The sequence below is a fragment of the Pantherophis guttatus genome, chromosome 15, assembly GCF_059756535.1.
Source record: "Pantherophis guttatus breed Tessera chromosome 15, ASM5975653v1, whole genome shotgun sequence".
NCBI lineage: Eukaryota > Metazoa > Chordata > Lepidosauria > Squamata > Colubridae > Pantherophis > Pantherophis guttatus.
Genome location: NC_142077.1, coordinates 9,496,587 through 9,513,270, shown reverse-complemented (window position 1 = coordinate 9,513,270; position 16,684 = coordinate 9,496,587). Strand labels below are relative to the sequence as shown.

The 16,684-nt window shown below is 53.9% G+C and overlaps 1 protein-coding gene across 1 annotated transcript in view; it reads left to right on the top strand.

Annotated features, from left to right (window-relative positions):
* The first annotated feature begins 965 nt into the window (after nt 1-965).
* The window catches only part of HSPG2 (heparan sulfate proteoglycan 2), an 88,478-nt gene continuing 72,759 nt past the window's right edge, over nt 966-16,684 (top strand). The window contains exon 1 of the mRNA XM_087879066.1: nt 966-1,122. Within this exon, the coding sequence (XP_087735192.1) occupies nt 1,069-1,122 (54 nt within the window). The 5' untranslated portion in view covers nt 966-1,068. The remainder of the gene's footprint in view (nt 1,123-16,684) is intronic.

Here is a 16,684-nt window from a genome sequence, read left to right as displayed (position 1 = left end):
AGGCTCCGTTTCAGAGAGGAAAGCTGGCCTGGAGGGTCAGTTTCCTCAGACGAGACAGAGAGCAGCCTTGTCGGAGAGGCCCATAGCGGCCTCAGAAGGAGCATCCTGGGGCCAGGAGGGGTGGGCTAGATGACCTCTAGGTCCCCTTTCCAACATCACTTTCTGCCGTAGGGTCAGTTTCAGGGAGGAAAGCCTGGCCTGGAGGCTCAGTTTCCTCAGAGAAGGCAGCCTTGTCGGAGAGGCCCATAGCGGCCTCAGAAGGAGCATCCTGGGGCCAGGAGGGGTGGGCTAGATGACCTCTAGGTCCCCTTTCCAACATCACTCTCTGCCGTAGGGTCAGTTTCAGGGAGGAAAGGCCGGCCTGGAGGCTCAGTTTCCTCAGAGAAGGCAGCCTTGTCAGAGAGGCCCACAACAGCATCCGAAGGAGCGTCCTGTAGCCAGCAGGGGTGGGCTAGCCTAGATGACCTCTAGGTCCCCTTTCCAACATGACTCTCTGCCGTAGGCTCAGTTTCAGGGAGGAAAGCCGGCCTGGAGGGTCAGTTTCCTCAGAGGAGACAGAAAGTAGCCTTGTCGGAGAGGCCCACAGCGGCCAGCAGGGGTGGGCTAGCCTAGATGACCTCTAGGGTGCCCTTCCCAACATTACTCTCTGCTGTAGGGTCAGTTTCAGGGAGGAAAGGCCCGCCTGGAGGAAACGGGTTTGTGTGTGCGCGTGTGTGTAGGCGAGGCATTGCCGGCGTGTCTTCCACGTCGTCCGTTCTAGTGAGACGGGCGAGTGGGGACGAATCGGGCGGGGGACTTCCCAAGCCCGCCCGTCCCGGCTTTGCCACTCTCGCCCGTCCGCCTGGGAATCCAGGCCGGGTTTGCTGAGTCGCCGGCGGGGCTGGGGGCGGGGCCAAGCCGTCCCGGGAAAAAAAAAAGAAAAAGAAAAGTTTGGCTGGGTCTTTGGCGCGGGCTCGCCCTTTTTTTTTTTCGTCGCGCGGAGCAAAGCAGCGAGCGAGCGAGCGAGCGAGAGAGACGGACGGGCTCCTCCGGTTGGCTTTGCGAGGACTCGCCACGGGAACCGCCGGGATGCTGGGTGGCCGGGCGCTGGTGGCGGCCGTCTGCGCCGCGGCATTGCTGAGCGTAAGCGGGGCAGGCAGGGCTGCGGGGGTCGCGGCTGCTTTAGACTTTGGGAGCGGGGGGGGGGTTGGTGGTGGTCCTGCCCGGTGGCTCTAATTTTAAACGCGGTGGTGGCACCCGGGCTCTATTCGTGGCGCTGGCTGGGCTGCCCGCCCGGATTTGACTCAACCTGGCCTCCCCTTCGCCACGTCTCGGGGGCATCGCAGGGCGAGGAGGGGAAAGCCGCGCAAATCTGATGCTTCCCGGGCAGTCCCCGATCCTGCTTCCCGGGCGCATCTGCCCTCCGGGTACGTTTTTTTGCAGGGAAAGAGCTCCATGCCCAGCCCGGAGGCTTGGCACTCTCCTCGGTCCCTTGGCCGGGTAGCTTCCTTGGGTTCCTTCCTGGCTCCCAGGTGGGCAGCCTCCTTTTCCCCTTGGTTGAACAATGGGCACCCTTGTTGGCTGACTTTTTGGGTGGGTGGGCTCCTTGCCCCACCCTGCATTCCAGGAGGGTGGTTGGGTGGAGTAGATGACCTCTAGGTCCCCTTTCCAACATGACTCGCTGCCTTAGGCTCAGTTTCAGGGAGGAAAGGCCGGCCTGGAGGGTCAGTTTTCTCAGAGGAGAAAAGTAAGCAGCCTTGTCGGAGAGGCCCACAGCAGCGTCGGAAGGAGCGTCCTGCGGCTAGCAGGGGTGGGCTAGATGACCTCTAGGTTCCCCTTCCAACATTTCTGTCTGCTGTAGGGTCAGCTTCCTCAGAGGAGACAGAGCAGCCTTGTTGGAGACACTGCCCACAGCAGCATGGGAAGAAGTGTCCCGTGGCCAGCAGGGGTGGGCTAGATGACCTCTAGGGTTCCCTTCCAACATGACTCTCTGTCGTAGGCTCAGTTTCAGGGAGGAAAGCCCGCCTGGAGGGTCAGTTTCCTCAGAGGAGACAGAGCAGCCTTGTCGGAGAAGCTCACAGCAGCGTCGGAAGGAGCGCCCTGTAGCTAGCAGGGGTGGGCTAGATGATCTCTAGGTCCCCTTCCAATATGACTCTCTGCCGTAGGCTCAGTTTCAGGGAGGAAACCCGGCCTGGAGGGTCAGTTTCCTTAGGGGGAGACAGAGAGTAGTCTTGCTTAGTGGGCAAGCCCGGCTGTGGGTCCCCTCCGGCCGGACAACAGGAGGATGGGGCAACAGTCTGGATGGGCATCTGGGTACCCCATTGGACAAGCAGATGACGAGGTGCCCACTTCTCCACGCCTGATGCCCTGGGCACAGCCTTGCTTTGGCCTTGTTCTCCAGCTGGTCCATGCGACCTTCTATTCTGGGCATCCGAGCGCTTGGAAAGGTAATGAAAGATGGCATCGGCGGGTCGCCCAGACGCCGCCCAGTGCCAGCCCCAGAGTGCAGGGTAATGTGGGGAGGGACTCCCCTTCTTGCCTAAAACCGGTGCAGAAGCTGCGTTAGGTTTACTCCTGGTCCGGTCGCTTGTCGACCAGTGTTTCATCTCAGCCCTGTTTAACCTTTGAGGGTGTGTATGGTGGAGATTTATTTATTATTAGTTCAATTTATATGCCGCCTTTCTCCGGAGACTCCGGGCGGCTGAGGGCGGCCAAAAGATGGGCTCATTCGGGAAAGATTTCAACGGTGGGTGGACGGATAATGCATTTTCCATATGGGTTGATTGGTTTAGTTGTATTCTGGATTGTAATTGTCTTCTTAAGGTACAACACTTTGCAAATTACACAGATATTAGATTAACTTTTCTTCTTCTGGTCGGACAGGCCTGCTTTGATTTTCTTGCGTCGTAGTAGTGAAATAAAATGCTGTGTTTTGGCACTTTTTTTGATGGGGGAGAGGGGGGGGCCTCCCTGACCAGCCTTGCGTCCTTCTTGGGGGCATCTGACTTCTTTGGGGGGGCCGGTTTGATTGTAGAGAAGCATTTGAGCCACACGATCCTGAGTGGTTAGTGAACTTGGCTGCCTCTTGTCCTCTGTCCGATTGGTCCTTATTAGAACAGAATAAACAGAGTTGGAAGGGACCTTGGAGGTCTTCTAGTCCAACCCCCTGCTTAGGCAGGAAACCCTACACCACTTCAGATAAACGGTTATCCAACATCTTTAAAAACTGTCCAGTGTTGGAGCGTTTACAACTTCTGGAGGCAAGTTGTTCCACGGGTTAATTGTTCTAACGGTCAGGAAATTTTTCTTTAGTTCTTATGTTTTGCAAACCTTCATTCAGTCTTCGGGCGCCTCGTTTTGAGGACTCTCTCGGTGGGGTGAGAAAGGGAGGGATGCCTTCCGTGGGGCCTAGAAGGGGCGTTTCCAGCTACTTAGCTATACCTATACCTATAAGTATATACCTATACCTGTCAGGCACCCCACCTTGGATGAAATGCTTGCACCCCCTCCCCGCCAATGACCTGCACCCCCTTTCCCTCCTAGCACTCCGCAGATAATTCTCGGCTTCCCTCTCTACAGAAAAGAGCCTCGTGTGCTCAAAGCAAGGGGGTCCGAGGTGAGACCCTCTCCGGATGGACGGCCTTTCTCCCCCAATGGAGTGCATTCCTTTGGGTGGAGGCCGCCCGGCTCGAACCTGCCATTCCCCTCCTCTTCCTGGGTGTGTTGTTTCGATGCAAGGGGTTAAGCTGGGGAGGCCTTTTTTTCGCTCTCCCCCCCCCCCACACTTCCCCGCTGGCTGCAAAGAGGGCAAAGAGCATGCGAGGAATGCTTGATAAGCAGGTCGGAGGGGGTGGGACCGCGGGAGGCAGCCGTGCCAGTGATGCGGTGGGTCTAAGGGAGGAGGGAAGCCCGGCTGGAGGCAGCTTGGCTGGCAAGGGAATCTCCCCCCCCCCCGTGTTGAGGGGGGGAGATTCCCCCCTTGCCCCCCAGGCTTTCTGTCCTGCAAGCAACGGGTGGGGCCTGGCCCCTGGCCCACACCTGTAGATCCTTCCCACCGGTTGATGTATCAGGCTGTTTGGAAAAAAAAACTTCTTTCCAGGGGTGTGGCCTTGCCGTTGGCCAACCCTCCCCACTCCTCGTTGCCCAGTCTCCAGAGAAGTTGGACCGCTGCCCCTAGTCTCCGGCCAGTCCAATGTGTTTGGAATGAGACAGGAGGAAGCAGTTACAACTGGCCCCAAATCCACCGTGGGCATCAAAGCCCTTTTTGACTGGCTGCTTGAATTCTCGGAAGGCTGCCTTCTTTTCCTGGTGATTTTGGGGGGGAAATGATTTCCTTCCCCTACCCATTTCATCCTCCCCCACTTCAATCTCTCCCTGTGCCCGCCGGTGGCTGCTATTTTTGAGTGAGCTCAGAAGGATAATTTAGGCAGCGAGACAGAGAGTGGAATGTCCCTGCTTTTTGGGACCAGAAGCTGGAGCAGAGAATAGCCGGAGGAGCTAAACTCTATTCAGAGCCCATCGGAGGGTCAAGGAGACGAAGTTGGCAGCTGGGGCAATGAGCACCGACTGGGCAGGCCTGCTTTCTGCCTCCGGAGCTTCCTGGAAGCGGGCATCGCCTTCCTTGGGCAGCTGTGCCACCTCCCCAAATCCTTGGAAACTCACGTGTTAGCAATTAAACATAGTTAAGTGACTTAAGGAGCCCTTCTCTCTCCCTGCTTCTTGGACTCGTATTTCAGACCGTGCCCCCCACACCATTCAACCATGGGCTGGGAATGTTTTAACTGCCCCCTTCACGCACTGAGGTTTTTAAAAACTCTGTGTCTTCCCTTCTCCCTGCAATTAACTTCTCTCTCTCTCTCTCTCTCTCTCTTCTCTCTGCGTGTATTTCGGATGTGTTTGTATACAACCGGCTCAGAAATTGGCGCAGAAGAGGGGATTCTGTGTGTCGTCCCCCCCGCAGAGCCTACTACCCATGTTTCCCCGAAAATAAGACCCTGTCTTATATATATTTTTTTGAACCCCGAAAAAAGCGCTTGGCCTTGTTTTCGGGGAGGTCTTATTATTTTGGGGCACGTGGAGCAAGACGGGCAGTGGTGGAATTCAAATAACTTAACAACTGGTTCTCTGCCCTAATGGCCAGATGGGTAGACGTGGCTTGGTGGTCATGTGACCGTGTGGGCATGGCCAACTCAATGTCACTCAGGTCGGTGGGCGCTTCATCTTAGCTGTTACAATGTAATAAGGGTTAACCAGAGAGGCAGTTTCTGTAAGCAGGGCAATAAAGGTTAGGCTAGAAACAACACCAGAATGTTTCCTTCCTGCCTTCCTTACAGGATTAGCCCTGTATAAAGTGGAAAAAAACAAAATAAGATTTCTTCCAACAACCAGTTCTCCGAACTGCTTAGAAAGTTAACAACCGGTTCTCCCGAATAGGTGCGAACTGGCTGAATCCCACCACTGAAGATGGGGCTCCTCTTGCCGTCTTACCTGATTTCCAGCTCTGCTTTTAAATATTTTCGGGGGAGGGCTTATTTTTTGGGGAGGGAGGCTTATTTTAGCGCATGCGCCCAAAAGCCCGATTGTTATCTTATTATCGGGGAGGTCTTATTTTCGGGGAAACAGGATAGCTCTTCCTTCGCCCTCTTCTTGGCATCAGTTTAAAATTTCCCCGTCTTATTTGGTTTGGTGGGTACATTCCTGGCGTCTCGTTTAATGAAGGGACGCATGGAAATGCCTGAATGAAATACAATGGAAGCTGAAGGTGCAGAGAGCTATTTTCTCTGGCCTGGGGGCGTCAGCCGCCCTTCTGCCTGTGTCGAAGAGAAGCCTGGCAGATGCCCCTTCCTGACCCTGTGGCCCCTTTGCCCCCATAGCAGGTTCCTTGGCTCTGTCTTGCTCTCCGTAAATGGCTAGCGAGTCCTTTCCTTAGCCACAAAGAGGTTAGCCCCACTCCCCAATCACCTGCAATTGCCATGGTGTGTTCCCCATCATCCCTCATCTGGGCAGACCAGGTTGCAACTGGGATCGGTGGGCATCTTGCCCAGATGTTGCACGGAGGCTTCTGGAGTGCCAGATTCTGCCTTGCCCTCCTTCTGGGTTGAACTTGTAGCGACGCTGGCCGTTTGCCCGGAAAGGAGACGGAGAAGAGATGGACACGGCTGGGCTGTTGGCATCTTCCCCGCAGCAGAAGCAAAGCCGTTTCCCTTCGGCAGCGTTGGGGCTGTTCCCTTGGGCCTAGGGGCCCTCGCCTCGCTTGAACCCGGCTTCCCTGCCAGACAAGAGGGGCCCGGAGTTGATACCGGCAGGCAGGAAACACCGTCCTGGTCTCACGTCCTGTGGCACAAGTAGGCAGGAAATAGCTGGGCTTGTATTAATAGTCTCCCTGCCCCATGGAGGCTGCCCCCTCTCTCTGTTCTCAAGGCTGGGGCTCCCTGCTTGGGGAAAGGCTCATCCAGACCTGGCGGGTGTCAGCCACGGTGAAACGGCCTTCATCCCAAACCGTCATCCCTTGCCAATGTGCCCTAAAACGACAGCTATGCCTGGCCTTGGAAAAGCCTCTAGGCTGCTGCTCCCCACACGGCGGCTCAACCAAAGCTGTGGCTGGGCCTCTAGGGCAGGGGCCTGCAACCTTTAAACACTCTGTTTGGACCCGTTTCCCACAGAAAAGAAAACACCGGGAGCCACAAAACCCTTCCCATGCCTGACGATTTCTTGAGCGGCCACAAAACTAGCCTATGTAGTTGAATTAAACATTCTGTTTTCTTCTGAAATTTTTCTTTTCTTGGATTTATCCATGGTTGGCCAACGGGGGCGTTGAAAAGCTCAATAAATCACGTGCTGGCGGGTGTCGCACATTGGCGGTGGTGATGCATATTTTGACTGACGGAGCCACAGCAGAGGGATGAAAGAGCCACATGCGGCTCCAGAGCCGCAGGTTGCTGACCCCTGCTCTAGGACAAGAGCCCCCCCCCGCCCCTCAGAGTTCTGCCCCACATTGGCAGGGACTCTGTTCATTCTCGCCCCCGCTTGCCGAGACGGCTTCTCCCTCCCCGATCCTTGATTTCGCCCCATTGGAACAGCCTCTGCAGACGTCCGTGCCATGCGGGGCAGAGCTATATTCCAGATGGAGCTGAGACAATGCAGGCCCTGCAGGAAAAACCTAACTTCCCCTTAGCATGTAAAGAAGTAAACATAAGGGCCAGCCTCCTCCCCCACCCACCCCCCTCTTCGGTTCCACCCCAAAGACGCTCAGCGAGATGGAGAGACGTGGCCCCCAGTGTTGGAAAAGATGCTTCGGTCCTAGGCAGGACGGGGCCCCTTGCAGAGACAAAAACAGCAAGAGGGCAGAGGATGGAGGGGGATACCCACAGAAAATCTGGGGCAGGGTTGGGGACTGTAACTGGGCCCTCTGGGCTAAAGATATCCTGGGTTGTGCCCCTTGGCACTGCATACCACCGCTGGATTTTGCCATCTCAGTGCCTCCCTTTCTGCTTAGAAGGCTATGGGGGGGGGAGGTGGCAGTCTCCAGAGGTGGCTTGGGGACCCGTCCAGCTGCTCTCCAGAGGTTTCGGCTGGGCACAGGGCTAAGCCTTGCCAGCCGCAGCCAGACTGGTGCGCCACGACTAAAGCTGGCTCGGTCTTTGCATTCCCTAAAGGGCATCGTTGCAGGCCTCTGGGCCTGGCTTGCCCACCGGGCAAAGGCTGCTTGGGTTGGCACGGGGCACGAAAGGGATCTTGGCTCCTACGGGTGCGCTTGCCCTGCCGCCATCTCGGCTGCCGACGGGTGTATTTTTGGTGCCCTCGAAAGCGATATCGTCTCATTGGTGCGACAGCTAAACGCGGTTGGGTTTGCACATTGCTAAATAAATACATTTATACACGCGGATGGCTGTATAAATAAAAAATGACTTATTGGTTGGCTGGGTTTCCTGCTGGAAGGGCGGCGGCTCTCCCGATGAAGTCCTTGATTGTGGGGGTCAGCTTCCCCACCTCACTGGACAGCCTCAACTGACCCACGGGGGGGGGGGGGGGGAGGGCAGCCACAGCTCCCAGTGTCTGCATTCTGGGTCTTGTATCCCGGCATATCTGCTCAGCCTTCTCATTGCCCCATTACCAGGTCTTGCCCGCTGCTTGCCTTGCCCTTCTCTTGACAGCTAGTTGGGGGCATTGGAGGTGGGAGGGATGATCTTTTAGTAACCCAAAGGATGGTTAGAGAATAAAAAATGGAGGTTAAAAATAGAGAAACAAAACAGCGATATATAGAAAATGTGTTAAGAGAGAGATGTAAACACTATGATTGTTATTACTTTTATGACTATTAGGATTATTACCGTGTTTCCCTGAAAATAAGACCCTGTCTTATATTTTTTTTTGAACCCTGAAATAAACGCTTGGCCTTATTGCCATGCACTCAAAAGCCCGATTGGGCTTATTATCAGGGGATGCCTTATTTTGGGGGAAACAGGATAGATAGATAGATGGATGGATGGATGGATGGATGCATGGATGCATGGATGGATGGATGATACCGTGTTTTCCCGAAAATAAGACCCTGTCTTATATTTTTTTGAACCCTGAAATAAGTGCTTGGCCTTATTGCCAGGCGCTCAAAAGACCGATTGGGCTTATTATCAGGGGGTGTCTTATTTTGGGGAAAACAGGGTATATTAAATATTACCGTGTTTCCCCGAGAATAAGACCTTGTCTTATATTTCTTTTGAACCCTGAAATAAGTGCTTGGCCTTATTGCCAGGCGCTCAAAAGACCGATTGGGCTTATTATCAGGGGGTGCCTTATTTTGGGGAAAACAGGATATATTAAATATTACCGTGTTTCCCCGAGAATAAGACCTTGTCTTATATTTCTTTTGAACCCTGAAATAAGCACTTGGTCTTATTGCCATGCGCTCAAAAGCCCGATTGGGCTTATTATCAGGGGGTGTCTTATTTTGGGGGAAACAGGGTATTATTATTATTTTCCTATTAGAAGTTATGTCAAGAGGGAGAAGCGAATATGTTTATCATGTCCAATATCAGCATTGTGAATGGAATAGAATAGAACAGAATTCTTCATTGGCCAAGCGTGACCGGACCGATTAAATCGGACAATCAAATTTAAATCGGACAATCAAATTTAAATCGGACAATCAAATTAGAGAAGTAATACTAATGTCATGAATACCGTTGTAATTTTGGATTATTATTGCACAAAGATACGTGTGCCCAGAGAACACACTGTTTAATGGACGATGGAACTATTATACTAAAAAATTAAAAATTTGGAAAAGAAAAGTGGGGGGGAGGCTGGAAGCACTGGGCAGGGATAGCTACCCCAACCGTAGTCTGACCCAGCTGGACTCTCCTTCCTGCTGCAGTAGAGCCCACCTCCTCCTATTTTACGCCCCCTCCCCGCTCCGTTTCCTCCCTTTGGAAGTGAGTGTGTGTGGGGGGGGAATCATTGGGGCTTGCCAAGAAGCAGTAGGCCCCCAGTCACAGCCTGTGGAAAGCGATAACAGAATCCTCCCCATGGAAAGAGTGACTGGGCAGTGTGGGAAGCAGCCGTGGGGAGGAAGGGGCTCAGATTCGGGGCCGGGAGGGGGACGCCCGGCTGTTGTTTCTGCCTGCAGCCTCAGGCCCAGGGTGGGGAGGGGGCTGGGGACCAGGATGGAGCTGGTTCCAGTGGGGGGGTTTGAGGGGAGGAATTAAAAAAAAAACCTCTTTTTCTTTCTTTCCTAACTTTCTTTCCTAACTTCCTTCCTTCCCTCCCTCCCTCCCTCTTTCTTTCTTTCTTTCTTTCTTTCTTTCTTTCTTTCTTTCTTTCTTTCTTTCTTTCTTTCTTTCCTTCCTTCCTTCCTTCCTTCCTTCCTTCCTTCCTTCCTTCCTTCTTTCCTTCCTTCCTTTTTTCCCCAAGTTTTTTATTTTTTTTATTTTTTTATAAAAAGATCAAATCAATGCGTGAAGAGTGTGGCACCTGAATGTCAGACATTCTAATGCAAATGAAATAATGAGGTTAATCGTAATCCTTACATTCAATCTGCTTATGTATTTCCTAATAATAATAATAATAATAATAATAATAATAATAATAATAATAATAATAATAATAATAATAATAATGCACGCTTGGGTGAAGTTATAGTCTTCTCGTTGTTCAATCGTTCCACGTTTTCTCTTGCTGTTACTTTCATTTTTACGATATATTATGGCCCCCTCTTTTTATCTGTTTGTCTTCGCAACCTTTGGAGTTCTCCCGATCCCTGGAAGCGAAGGGATCTATTTTGAAGGCCAAACCTACTGTTTGTATGCAAAGGGACAGGCGGGAATCCGGCTTTTGGGCGGCAGATAATTAGAGGGAAGATTAGCAAAGGGCAACTTTCTTTCTTTCTTTCTTTCTTTCTTTCTTTCTTTCTTTCTTTCTTTCTTTCTTTCTTTCTTTCTTTCCTTCCTTCCCTCTTTCTTTCTTTCTTTCATTTCCTCCCTCCCTCTTTCTTTCTTCCTTCCTTCCCTCCCTCCCTCTCTTTCCTTCCTTCCCTCCCTCCCTCCCTCCCTCCTTTCTTTCTTTTTCTTTCTTTCTTTCCTTCCTTCCCTCCCTCTTTCTTTCATTCCCTCCCTCCCTCTTTCTTTCTTCCTTCCTTCCCTCCTTCCTTCCTTCCCTCCCTCCCTCCCTCCCTCCCTCCTTTCTTTTTCTTTCTTTCTTCCTTTCCTTCCTTCCCTCCCTCTTTCTTTCTTTCATTCCCTCCCTCCCTCCCTCTTTCTTTCTTCCTTCCCTCCTTCCTTCCCTCCCTCCCTCCCTCCTTTCTTTCTTTTTCTTTCTTTCTTTCCTTCCTTCCCTCCCTCTTTCTTTCATTCCCTCCCTCCCTCTTTCTTTCTTCCTTCCTTCCTTCCCTCCTTCCTTCCCTCCCTCCCTCCCTCCTTTCATTCTTTTGTTCCTTCCTTTTATCGTTCTTTCTTTCCTTCCTTCCCTCCCTCTTTCTTTCTTTCTTTTTTTCTTTCTTTCCTTCCTTTCCTCCCTCCCTCCCTCCCTCTTTCTTTCCTTCCTTCCTTCCCACCCTCTTTCTCTTTCGTTCCTTTCTTCCCTCCTTCCTTCTATCATTTTCTTTTTTTCTTTTTTCTTTCTTTTTTTCCTTCCTTCCCTCTTTTCATTCTTCCTTCCTTCCCTCCTTCCTTCTTTCGTTCTTTTCTCCTTCCTTCCTTCCTTCCCTCCCTTCCTCTCCCTCTCTTTCTCTCCCACTCTCCCCTTTTTTTTGGGTGGGTGGGGAGGAAGGGGCCAGTGGCCTCGGTGCCCACAGAGAGGCGGCCCGGATGAAAGGGCCCCTTTCAAAGCCACGCAGCCATGCAATCTCGGATACACAATTGCCCATGTGTGGAAAGGAACGGCGCCCACCACGGCTCTCGCTCTCTTCTCTTCAGTATTTTAATTTTGTTGAATAAAACCCTCCTTTACCCCCCTTTTTTTATCAATGAATGAAAAATGGAGACGTTAACTGGCGAGAGGATATAATATAATTCTCATCATGTTGAGGATCCTCGCTAAGCCGCCCATGTAACGGTGGTTGGAGTTCAGGGTGGAACTTTGAGGACTAGAAGCTTGCACGGTCCTGAACTTTGATCCAAAGCGCGGCTAAGACATGTAGGTTTTTCTGTATAGTTGGCTGTGGAGAAAAAGCAGCGTCCTTCCTCCCGGAGGCTCCATCCCGCCTCCCCTTCCTTCTCCTCCTCTCTTGGCACCTGATTTGGGGAATTTTGGGGAGGGGGGGAGAGGTCTTCCTCCTTGAGCCCTGTGTTTACTCTCTGGAGCCGGCACAAGATGGATGGTGCCCTGAGGGCCACACCTTTCCTCCCCTTCCTGTATGGAGTCCCTTGGAAGTGTCCGAGAAGGAAGCACGTGGCCTTCATATCCACAGGCTCTCCCGCTGGCAAGGGCTTTCTGGGGGTGGGGAGTGGGGGGTGGTGGAGAAAAGGAAACCTGCGAGTGGTTCAGCAGCTGGTGGGCGGGGGAGAGACACGAGACGTGGTAATCAGGACAGGGAAAAAGTGGGGCAGGAGTTGCAGGCATGAACAGGAGCTGGAGTCAGGCTTGTTTCATAACTTTGGGGGGCAGTGGAAAAAGTATTCCCTCCCCCCAACTAATTTGGTCTAGTGGTAAAGCCACAAGGCTAGAAACCAGGAGACTGGAAGTTCTAGTCCCATCTTAGACATGAGAACCAGCTGGGTGACTTTGGGCCAATCACCAGGAGACTGGAAGTTCTAGTCCCGTCTTAAACATGAGAACCAGCTGGGTGACTTTGGACCAATCACCAGGAGACTGGAAGTTCTAGTCCCATCTTAAACATGAAAGCTGACTGGGTGACTTTGGGCCAATCACCAGGAGACTGGAAGTTCTAGTCCCATCTTAAACATGAAAGCCGACTGGGTGACTTTGGGCCAATCACCAGGAGACTGGAAGTTCTAGTCCCATCTTAAACATGAAAGCTGACTGGGTGACTTTGGGCCAATCACCAGGAGACTGGAAGTTCTAGTCCCATCTTAAACATGAAAGCTGACTGGGTGACTTTGGGCCAATCACCAGGAGACTGGAAGTTCTAGTCCCATCTTAAACATGAAAGCCGACTGGGTGACTTTGGGCCAATCACCAGGAGACTGGAAGTTCTAGTCCCGTCTTAAACATGAGAACCAGCTGGGTGCCTTTGGGCCAATCATCAGGAGACTGGAAGTTCTAGTCCCGTCTTAGACATGAGAGCTGACTGGGTGACTTTGGGCCAATCACCAGGAGACTGGAAGTTCTAGTCCCGTCTTAAACATGAGAGCCGACTGGGTGATTTTGGGCCAGTCACCAGGAGACTGGAAGTTCTAGCCGCGTCCTAGGCATGAGAGCCGGCTGGGTGACTTTGGGCCAGTCCCTCTCTCTCAGCCCACCCAAAAAGGTTATTGTTGTAGAGAAAATAGGAGGATTAGGTATGTTCACTGCCTTATTTGTAGAAATGGCTTCTTGGTCTCAACGGATCCCCGAATGGGACGTGGCTGCTCTGCCTTGCTTGTTTTAAAGGCATTTTTTGTAGGAGCCACCTCCAAAAAGGCCCTGCTTACCCCCACCGTCCCTGCAATGGGTCACCCGGGAAGCCTTTGGACTTTTCCCATGGCCGAAGCCCTGGGCATTCTCCTTTGGGACACATTTGGGAACAGGAACGGAAGACTGGGGAGAGCCTTGTGGGGCGGGGGGGCAGGGGGGGAAGAGGAAGGAACTGGGAGCTTTCAGGCGGCTGGACGTGTTTGCACAAGGCTTCTCCCCTCGCAGGACAATTTCAGGAAACCGGTCAAGGCCACCCAGGCTTTAAATAGTGTTGTGATGTTGCGGGAAGAGCTGGTCATTGTTTGGGGGGAGCGGGCGGGAAATGCAGCTTCATTTTCCTAACCGTAGGGGGAAAGGGGCGTAAAACGAGCTGCGGAGGAGTTCTGTTGGGCTCGGCTCTTGAGTGGGGATGATGGGATTTGTAGATCTGAAACGTCTGGACTTGCAAATTTGGGGAGAGAGGCTTCTCCATATAAAGGGGGGTCCTTTGCTTGGTTAGCTGTCCTCGTCCCGTAGGTCGGGGCAACCCCCGAACCCCTCTACCGCCAAGGGCTTTCATCCGAGGGTGCCTTCTTCCCCTGAGCTTCAGGGTCCCAGTTCCAATCCTGCCCTCTGATTTGGGTCTCCGACGCAGCCCAGAGGACTTCAGCAGCCAGCAATCGGCTCCCATCTCGCCAGGCTGCAGGGTGGAGGCAGGAGAAGCACAAGGCAGAGCCGTGTGCGTGCGCTCGTCCTCGTGCCCAGATGTTCCCCTGCCAGCCGCGGGAGGCGTTGCCCGGTGGGAGAAGTGGCGTACCTGCTTCCCTGCCCCGCTAGCTGCTGTCTTTCACCGCTCCTCCCTTTGTACCCGGTGCCAAAAGGGGCCGACGTTCCTCTTTTCATGGGGGTGGGGGGGAGGGAGGGCAGGGGGCTCTCACAGGGCAGGAATTTCCAGCCAGACTCAGGAAGCCGCCTGGAGTGATGGCCGCAGAGGGCAGGTTGAAGGCACGGCATCCTGAAAGCTGCCCCGGGCGCTAGGCAGGATGGGCGGGGAGGAGCTGGTAGGGAGAGGGCCTGGAGGGCAGGAAAGAAGCATCCCTGCCCTCCCCATCCCATGGCAGTCTCCCAGAGCAACCTTTCCCCCACCCCCCCGGGCACCAATCTACCATGCCACACTTCCCCTAAACCTCCAGGTCGGCTGAACACAAGTGGCCGCATTCACACAACCTGTGCAAGATCGGCGAACGTCCCTCGTTCGCTCGCCTGAGGAGGTGGCGTCTCGGGTTGGTTGTAGCGTATTGGGCAACCCAAGAAAAGGGGTGCCTCGGATAAACCCCACCTTAAGAAAAAGTTTTCCCCCCCCTCTTTGGGGGGGGGCTGTGTCTGCCTATCTGGGATCCAGCACCAGGCAAGGCAGGCGGCTGTGACCCATTGTCCTCTGGATAACTGTTGGCTTGCTTTGCCAATGCCTGTGCCAGCCTTCTTGGCGTGAGTGGCTGAGGGAGGCTTGATTGGCAGCTCGGCTCTCCTTCCCCAGGGGGCAGGTGGGCACCTCTGGGGCTGCACAAGGAGAAGGAAGATCGGCTCTCCCTTTTACCCCACCCCCACACTTCTCCCTCCCGGCCTCCCCGTCCGTGATCCAGAGGTCTATTTTTTTCCTGCGATGTTCGGTCTCATTGCACGGCCGAAGGTTTTAATAGACGCTGTTTTCAATCCAGCCCCTGGCTCTGGTGACAGGTGCAATGGGTCTCGGTAGGGGGAGGAGGGAGAAGAGAGGGAGGGGGGTGTTTTCTTTCCGGCCAGGCCTGGCTGGGGATCCAAAGGGGGGGTGTAAACAATCCCAAAATGGGCTCCAGTGTCTGTCTCTGCAGCCAGCTGGGATTACGGGCGAACTGGGCTTCTCACTGCATCCCCGAATGGGGGGTAGTGGGGGGCGGATTTGGTTACTGTCGCTGCTGCTGCTTAGCGCGTATTGGTGGCTGACCAGCCTCTAGTTCCATGATGGCGAACCTATGGCACGTCTGCCAGAAGTGACACACAGAGCCATCTCTCTGGGCACGCGAGGCGTCGCCTGTTGCTTTTCCAGGGTTCCTGCGCGCAGGCCAGCTGGTTTTCACACGCGCGGGAGCACCGGAAACCGGAAGAGCAGCCGTCCGGCGTGCTTGTGCATGCTGGGAAGATGATCTCCTGGTTTCCGGCGTGTGCATGCCCACCGGCTAGTTGGTCTTTGCACGCACAAGTGTGCCAGAAACCGGAAAATCATCTTCTCAGCACGCCAGAGGTGGGGTTTCGGCAGGTTCTGACCAGTTCTCGAGAACCGGTAGCGGAAATTTTGAGTAGTTCGGAGAACCGGCAGTAAAAATTCTGACTGGCCCCGGCCCCCATCTATTCTCTGCCTCCCGGGTCCCAGCTGATCAGGAGGAAATGGGGATTTTGCCGTAACCTTCCTCTGGATTGGGGAGGGAATGGAGATTTTATAGTATCCTTCCCCTGCCACGCCCACCAAGCCACGCCCACAGAACCGGTAGTAAAAAAAATTTGAAACCCACCACTGCAGCACGCACACGTGCACCAGGCAGCTGCTCTTCCGGTTTCCGGCACGCACGCGTGGACTCCCGTTTCGGCACTCAGTGCCGAAAAGCTTCGCCAACACTGCTCTAGTTTATCTTCCCTTGATTTTGGGGGCGGCAGGGGCTGGAAGCAGGCAGCTGGAAGACCCAGGCTGGATGAGAAGTGGAAAGGTCTTTGCAATGGAGGAAGGGCTCTTGGATGTGTTCATTTGGGGGTGGGGGGGGCGAGGGGGCAGAATTACTTCATTCCCCCGGAGAGGGGAGAGATACCTTCAAGGCATCCGCTGGCTTGAGAGCGGCTCAGAAACCCTTGGAGTTGAACTCCAGCTCTCCCACTGTCAAATTGAGAGCGGTCAGTACTGAATGCTGCAGTATTTGAAGCTGGCTCTTCCTTGCTTCCATCCGGGAGAGGCTGAAGACTGAATATGAGGGCTCAGCCCCACAAAGTGGCTTCGGTCTTCCCAGGCATTAGGCCCCCTTCCTTTCCATGAAGGATTTTGCATGCTTGGGACTCTGTGAGAGTGTGTGAATGGAGCGGTTTCTGAGATGATAGGACCCCCCTCTGCACCCAAGAGCTTTTAGGCAGCGCTGGGCACCCTATTGGGCAGGAATTTCCCTTGTCTTCCCCAAGGAGATAGACCTCCCCTCCTGCAGGCATCTTCCTCCACCTGTGCCCCCCATCCAGCGGGCAATGCCTGTGCCAGCTTTCCTGGCCGGACCAAGGCCGCTGGCTGTCCAGTTTACAAGCACCTGGATGAGGCAGAGCCCCGAGTACCAAGACAGATGCCGTCAGGTTGGCACAGTGCCCTGCCCGCCTTCCCAGGCCCCCACGGTTCCCCAGCTCCTACTTCCCCTCTTCCTTTCACAAAGGGGCGGCCGTCCAGTTAAATCCTCTTTTTTATGCCGGCAGCTCAGTCCTTTGTCCCCAACCCGGCCAGCCTGCAGTAATGTGGTCGGCCGTGTTTGCATAGGAAAATGCTGCTTTGACGAATTCCTGTCCCCGATCTGTAGCCCTGGGCAGCCCACTGCCCAGGCGGTGGGACTGGCTGCTTTGCCTTCACCTGAGTCCCCTTGAGGAGAGGGGCTGG